The 8092-nt window shown below is 36.5% G+C and overlaps 1 protein-coding gene, 1 non-coding gene and 1 pseudogene across 2 annotated transcripts; 2 read left to right on the top strand and 1 right to left on the bottom strand.

Moving 5' to 3' along the window:
* Positions 1 to 281: 281 nt before the first annotated feature.
* LOC147410803 (small nucleolar RNA R71) lies at positions 282 to 388 on the bottom strand. Its single transcript, XR_015182832.1, has one exon. It is a non-coding gene; the product is annotated as a small nucleolar RNA R71 (small nucleolar RNA).
* A 951-nt stretch (positions 389 to 1339) lies between these two features.
* LOC147410802 (uncharacterized) lies at positions 1340 to 2385 on the top strand. Its single transcript, XM_086426243.1, has 2 exons — positions 1340 to 1534; positions 1588 to 2385. Exons 1-2 carry the CDS (start codon positions 1340 to 1342, stop codon positions 2383 to 2385), a joined length of 993 nt encoding a protein of 330 aa, XP_086282369.1.
* A 1008-nt stretch (positions 2386 to 3393) lies between these two features.
* LOC147410801 (uncharacterized) lies at positions 3394 to 6619 on the top strand (annotated as a pseudogene).
* The last annotated feature ends 1473 nt before the right edge of the window (positions 6620 to 8092 follow it).

The following is an 8092-nucleotide window of genomic DNA, read 5'->3' as shown; positions in this document are numbered from 1 at the left end:
GATCAAGCCTGCCATCATTCAGATGATACAATCTTCGGTTCAGTTTGGGGGGTTGGCTAATGATGATCCAAATCTACATATTGCAAATTTTTTTGAAAATTTGTGATACATTCAAGCACAATGGGGTGACTGATGATGCCATAAGACTGCGTTTATTTCCATTCTCATTGAACAGCAAGGCTAAGGCATGGTTGACCTCGCTACCTTCAGGAACCATTACTACATGGGATGGGCTGGTTAATGCCTTTTTGACTAAGTACTTTCCACCAGCGAAATCTGTGAAGATGAAGTACGATATAACCAATTTTCTGCAGCAAGATCAAGAATCTCTCTATGAAGCTTGGGAGAGGTTTAAAGATCTCTTAAGGAAGTGCCCGCACCATGGACTACCGTTATGGATGCAAGTGCAAATGTTTTATAATGGTTTGCTTTCAAGCACTCAAACCATGGTGGATGCAGCAAGTGGAGGAGCATTCTTCAACAAGACACCAGAGGAAGGATATGAACTTATTGAAGTCATGGCTAGTAACAACTTCCTGAAATCTGATAGGAATGCACAAAAAAGGACAGTCGGAGTTCATGACATTGATGTTTTTACTAATTTGGCTGCTCAAGTTGCTATTTTAAATAATAATTTTAAGAAAATGAATGTTGCTGCAGTTTCTAATGTAGTTTGTGATAATTGTGCAGGGAATCATCCTACTTTAGAGTGTCAAGGCCCATATGAAGCAAATTCTTCCGAACAAGTGAATTATATGGCCAACAATCAAAGACAATACAATCCTAACTCCAATTACTACAATTAAGGGTGGAGGAATCATCCTAACTTCTCATGGAGCAACAATGCGAATATGCAAAAACCGCCTCCTTCTTTTCAATCTCAAGAGAAGAAACCAACCATGGAAGAGGTCTTCACCCAATTTATGCAAAGACCAATGCATCCATTGATGATACCCAAATCAATTTCAGAAATCAAGGTGCAAGTATTCGCAACCTTGAACATCAAGTTGGGGAGATTTCCAAGCTATTGACGGAAAGAGCTCAAGGAGCACTCCCAAGTAATACTGAGAAGAATCCCAAGGAGCATGTGAAAGCTATAACTCTTAGAAGTGGGAAGGAGTTAGAACAATCAAAGAGGGGTAGCAAGCAAGCAAATGAGGATGAAACTGCTCTTCCTAAAGATCAAGATGCTACCACTCCTATTCAACAACCTATTCCACAACCATCTTCTAATCCCATTCATTTTCCTCAAAGATTGCGAAAGCAAAATTTAGATAAGTAATTTTCTAAATTTATTGATATTTTTAAAAGCTTACATATTAATCTTCCTTTTGTAGATATGCTGGAGCAAATGCCGAAATATGCTAAGTTCTTGAAGGAGATTCTATCAAACAAGAGGAAATTGGTGGATAATGAGAAGGTTATGCTCACGGAAGAATGTAGTGCTATTCTTCTAAGAAAGCTTCCCCAAAAGCTAAAAGATCCAGGGAGTTTCACTATTCCTTGCACTATTGGTGATTTTAATTTTGATAGAGTTTTATGTGATCTTGGTGCAAGTATTAATTTGATGCCTCTCTCTATTTTCAGGAAACTCGGTGTAGGGGAAGTGAAGCCTACTCGGTATCCTTGCAGCTTGCAGATAGATCTATCAAGCATCCTAGAGGTATTATTGAGGATGTTTTGGTAAAAGTGGACAAATTCATATTTCCTACTGATTTTATCGTTTTGGATATGGAAGAAGACAAGGATGTTCCACTCATATTGGGAAGACCTTTTCTCGCCACAGGTAGAACTCTCATAGATGTTCATCAAGGTAAGTTGATTTTAAGGGTTCAAGATGAACAAGTAACTTTTAATGTTTTTGAGGCTATGAAATTTCCTTCCGATGTTGATGCATGTTTTGCAATAAGTGTTTTGGATAGGGTAGTAGCTGAAAATTTTAATGAATCTTTTCCTCCCTTACCTTTGGAAAATTGCATATTAAATGGTAGAACTTTAGGAACTCTAAGTGATGATGAAGATATAATTGAATGTGTGAATAATCTTGATGCTTTGCCACTTTGTGAGTTTCCAAAAAGGCTTAAATTTAAAGAGTTAGGAGCTGTGCATGTTAATGAACCATCATCTAAAAAGGAACCTCCTAAACTTGAACTTAAACAATTGCCATCACATCTTAGGTATGCTTTCTTAGAAGAGTCTTGTTATTATCCTGTTATTATTAACTCTTCTTTGAATGATTTGGAGGAGGAAAAGTTATTGAGGGTTTTAAGGGAGCATAGGAAAGCTATTGGATGGACTATTGATGATATCAAGGGAATTAGCCCATCTATTTGTATGCACAAGATTTTGATGGAAGAGAGCTACAAGCCATTGGTGCAACCTTAAAGAAGATTAAATCCTTCCATGCAAGAAGTGGTGAAAAATGAGGCTGTGAAGCTTATGGATGTAGGTATAATTTATCCAATCTCGGATAGTTCATGGGTAAGTCCGGTCCAAGTGGTTCCTAAGAAAGGTGGTATGACCGTAGTGAAGAATGACAACAATGAGCTTATACCCACAAGAACGGTAACCAGATGGAGAGTTTGTATAGATTACCGGAAACTCAATGATGCCACAAGAAAGGATCACTTTCCTTTGTCCTTCATTGATCAAATGGTGGAAAGACTTTCCAGGCATGACTATTATTATTTCTTAGATGGATATTCGGGCTATAATCAAATTCCAATAGCACCGGAGGATCAAGAGAAGACCACTTTTACATGTCCTTATGGAACCTTTGCATATAGAAGAATGCCATTCGGATTGTGCAACGCCCCTGCTACTTTTCAACGTTGCATGATGTCAATTTTTTTCGATATGGTTGAAAAATACATTGAAGTGTTCATGGATGATTTTTCTATTTTTGGTTCTTATTTTGATATTTGTCTTTCTAATCTCTCTTTGGTTTTGCAGCGATGTGTTGACACAAACTTGGTCTTGAATTGAGAAAAATGCCATTTTATGGTAAAAGAAGAAATTGTGTTGGGACATCGAATTTCTGTTAAAGGAATTGAGGTGGACCGAGCAAAAATTGATGTAATTGAGAAGCTTCCACCTCCTACCAATTTTAAGGGAGTTAGAAGTTTTCTTGGACATGCAGAATTTTACAAGAGATTTATTAAAGATTTTTCTAAAATTGCTAAACCTCTTTGTGAATTGTTGGTAAAAGATGTAGTTTTTGATTTTTCCAAAGAATGTTAAGATGTTTTTGAAACTCTTAAAGTGAAATTGATATCTTCTCCTGTAATTGCTGCACCCGATTGGGAATTTCCTTTTACTTTGATGTGTGATGCTAGTGAATATGCTATAGGTGTTGTTTTAGGATAGCGAAAAGCTAAGGTCTTTCATGTGATTTACTATGCTAGTAAAGTTTTAAATGATGCTCAATTGAATTATGCAACTACTGAAAAAGAGCTTTTAGCAGTTGTTTATGCTTTTGAAAAATTTTGGTCTTATTTAATAGGTTCTAAAGTGATTGTCTACATCGATCATTCGGCTTTGAGGTATTTATTTGCTAAAAAAGATGCAACGCCAAGGTTGCTAAGATGGATTTTACTTATGCAGGAATTTGACTTGGAAATCAAAGACAAGAAAGGAACCGAAAATGTAGTTGCAGATCATCTTTCTAGGATGGACCATGTGCAGCCAAATGAAGAAGTTGATGGGGATATTAATGAGAAATTTCCGGATGAGTAGCTGTTTGCAGTTGGAGAAGCCCCATGGTATGCTGATTTTGTCAACTATTTGGCTAGGGGGATTGTGCCTACCGAACTCACCTACCAAAGGAGGAAGAAGTTCTTTTCAGATATTAAGTAATTCATATGGGATAATCCATTCCTTTACAAGATGTGTGGTGATCGTATAACTAGAAGATGTGTGCCGGAAGAGGAGATGGAGAGTATTCTTCAACATTGTCATTTTCACGAAGTTGGAGGACACTTTGGAGCAACCAAGACAGTAGCAAAAATTTTACAATCAGGATTTTATTGGCCTAATCTTTTTAAAGATTCATATAATTTTGTTACCAATTGTGATAAATGTTAAAGGGTTGGGAATATATCTAGGAAAAATGAGATGCCTCTAACAAATATTTTAGAAATTGAATTGTTTGATGTTTGGGGTATTGATTTTATGGGTCATTTTTCATCTTCTTTCTCTAATCGTTTTATTTTGGTTGCTGTAGATTATGTGTCCAAGTGGGTTGAAGCTGTAGCATTGCCAACCAATGATGCTCGGGTGGTGGTGAGAGTTTTGAAGAAGTATATTTTTGCAAGATTTGGAACACCAAGAGCTATCATAAGTGATGGAGGATCACACTTCAGTAACAAACAATTTGATTCACTTCTGAGCAAATATGGAGTGACACATAGGGTGTCTACACCTTATCATCCGCAGACAAGTGGTCAAGTTGAGGTATCCAACCGTGAGCTAAAGAGGATTCTAGAGAAGACAGTCAATTCTTCAAAGAAGGATTGGTCAAGCAAATTGGATGATGCTCTATGGGCCTACCGGACAGCGTTCAAGACACCTATTGGAATGTTTCCATATCAATTGGTTTATGGCAAATCTTGTCATCTCCCAGTTGAGTTGGAACATAGATCATATTGGGCTGTTAAGTTCTTGAATTTCAATTTACAGGCTGTAGGGGAGAAGAGACTGTTATAGCTAAATGAGATGGAAGAGTTCCGGAACGATGCTTATGAGAATGCTACGATCTATAAGGAAAAGACGAAGAGATGGCATGATAGGCACATTCAAAAACGGGACTTCAAAGAAGGACACCAAGTTCTCTCTTCAATTCAAGACTTAAACTTTTTCCGGGAAAATTAAGATCACGGTGGTCCGGTCCTTTCACTGTCAACAAGGTCTTACCATCGGGGGCAATAGAAGTCAAGTATCCGTCGAAAGAAATTTTTATAGTAAACGGGCAGTGATTAAAGCACTACTTCGGAGGGAACTTTAATACCGAGCGGGTGTCCATTTTGTTATCAATTCCGAAGTGAAGATTCAAGAAAGTCTAGCTAAAGACTTAAATTTTAGCGTTTCTCGGGAGGCAACCCGATTTATTTTCAAAATTAAAATTTCAAGGATTTAGGATTTCATTATTTTATTTTATTTTAGTTTTAGTTGTTATTTTATTTTATTAGGTAGTTTAGGATTTGTTTTATGTTATTTGTTTTGATTTTAATTATGTTTGTTTTATTTTTCAGGTGAATAAAGGATTTCAGTGCTGCCCAGTCAATTCCGCCACAGCGGTGGGTACATGTGTGCCGCGGCGGTTTCTCAAAATCATAAAAGAGGCCAAGCCCCAAATTGAATGAATTAGGGCAAAAGCCGCGGTGGAAATGACTTACCCGCCGTGGCGCGAGTCGCGAAGTTGGAATTTTAAAGGGTTAAACCCGTCATTTGGTTCAAACCTCTCACATTCTCTCTGCCCTCTCTCTTCTTTTCTCCAAAAACCTCTCATTCTCCTTTACCTCTTCATCTTCCTCAACCTTCTACCTCCCCTAACTCTATTTAAATCCATACAATTTCTTTAATTTGTTCATATCACTCTCACTATTCTTGTTTCTTCTCAGAAAAATGAAAGGTTGCTACTAAGTTTGGGGAAAGAAAGGTGATTGCATTGAAGTTTGGATTCGAGATTTGAAGAAGAGGTTTGAGGTTTGCAAAAGTGGTAAGGATTTTCTTCTCTCTTGTTTGAAATTCTGTGTTTGGTTGATTTCTGATTAGAAGAATTTTATTTGGGTTATAATGGCTTTATCAAGTACTTCTAAGAAGAGAAAATCTAGGGTTGTTTATGATAAATTTTTTTTTTTTTAGTGAAGATGCACAGAATAGGTTCTTTGAATCGGTAACTGGTAGAAATCCCATAGCAGAAAGGGGATTAACTGTCAGAGCTGTAGGATATCCTCGTATTAGGGGGATTATAGTAGAGAGGAAATGGGAAACATTTTGTGCACAACCTAAGCCTGCAATAGTACCAGTTGTGAGGGAATTCTATGCCAATGCTCCTGAACATGACCATAGGAAGGTGTTTGTTAGAGGAAAACAGGTCGATTTTAGTGGGGAGGCTATCAACAAATTTTTCAACTTACCTGATATTACAAAAGATGATTATAATAGATTCAATGAGAGACAAATAGATTATCAAGAGATATTGCAAGAGATTGCTGTACCAGGTACCCAATGGAAGCTAGCAGAAGAAAAACCTGTGACATTTCCGAGCATTGGACTCACTAAGGACTGTAAGGCTTGGTACTATTTTCTGGCGGCTAGAATGATGCCAGTAAAGCATTTTAGTGATATTAATAAGGAAAGGGCAATTCTCTTGTACTGCATTGTGACTGGAAAATCTATTGATGTGGGAAAATTCATATCTTCTTATATATTACAATGTTACAAGTACACTTCCATGTCATTATTTTATCCTTCCTTGATCACTGCTTTGTGTGTTGCTGCTGGGGTCCAATTTGGGGCAGATGAGGAGATTTTGACTCCTATGGCTGCACTTTCTGACAGTAAAGTGCAAGGTATGAAAGGGGTTGACAGAATGGCACCAGTTGTTCAGAGTCAATAGGCAAGACCACAGTCCTCCAGATCTCTCACTATGGCTGAGCGGATGGAGAGGTTGGAAGAAATGGTTAATCAGCAAGGCGAGCAGCTCCAGCAGTTTACAGAGTATCAGTATGCCTGCAACAACACTCTTGAGTTGATGATGAGGCAACTAGCAGTGGGGATAGCAGTGGACATGTCACAGTTTCCTAATATGCCAGTTTATCCAGGAAAGTCACATGGAGAGGGACTGGGGTCTTCTCGGGCAGAGGACTGCTGAGGAGGAGGAGATGTAGTCTCTATTTTTATTTCGTTTTACTTTTCTGTCTATTTTTCTGTTTTAGATTTCAGTTTTATTTTCTGGATTTATTAGTTATGTTTTGTTTTATTTTGGATATTTGAACTAAGTATCAGTTTTCTTTGTGTGAGTTAACGACTTAACATTGGTTGCAAGTGTGGCTTTTTTTCTTTTTCTTTTTAGGAGACTGCTTGAAAAGAAAGGAGAAAATGTCGTTGTACCCGAGATAAATCGAGAAGGGAGTTATTCTGTCCCTTAATTTTCTTACTTTAGTTTGTTTGCTTTTGTTCATTGAGGGCAATGAAGATAATTAAGTTTGGGAGGAGGATAATTTGATTCTTTTATTCTTTGAGTTATTAGCTGCATTAAAGTCATACTATCATTTTTTTCATTCTTCTATTTTTCATTTTTTTTATTTTTTTATTTTTTTTCTACATTAAAATTTTTGCTTTAAAATTTTCAACTTTTGAGCATTTCTTTTGTTTTCGAGTCAATTCATAAAGTCAATGATGATAACTTGATTACTATGATATGTGGCTGTTGAGTTGGAATTCGATATTACTTAGACTTTGAGGATAGTTTAGACATTTGTTTTGTTTGAATTGGATATTCAATGTTGGTCTAGTATGGTAATTTTGAATAATGATCCTGTTTTGCTACTTAGAGACATTTTATTTAGACATTTGTGAATGAAAAATAGGCCTCAACAGATTTTAAACTTGGCTGATTGTCGTTCGAGGTGAAATCCTAGACTTTCATGTTGCTTAGGAAATGATTTAGGCTATCTTTGGACCGTTTGAGATTTTCTTGCCTACCTTAATTATTTTTATCCGCTAGTTACCTATTTGAGCCATTTATTTAATTTTTAGCCTTAATTTTCTTTCTTTAAACTTATTTTCCTACCTGTTTTGAGCCTAAACACTTATCCTTACCTTTAATGAGAATATTCACTTGTGTGTGATTTGTTGAGATTGAAGAGCAAAAATCTATTGTTAAGGGAAAAAAGGATAGAAAAAAATGTTGTTGACCCCGGTGATAATAAAAGATAAGTTAGGGGGTCTTGAAGAAAAATGAAGGAGGGATACAAGTTTTAAGAAAAGTGTTCTGCATTTATTTATTTATTTGTTCGTAAAAAAAAAAAAAAAAAAAAAAGAATTTGATGGTAGTAGTGGTGAAAGTGTGCGAAAGTGTTATAGCATA

This window comes from Akebia trifoliata, chromosome 1, assembly GCF_017979445.1.
Source record: "Akebia trifoliata isolate Shusen 1 chromosome 1, ASM1797944v1, whole genome shotgun sequence".
Classification (NCBI taxonomy): domain Eukaryota; kingdom Viridiplantae; phylum Streptophyta; class Magnoliopsida; order Ranunculales; family Lardizabalaceae; genus Akebia; species Akebia trifoliata.
This window is presented reverse-complemented; position numbering and strand designations above follow the sequence as displayed.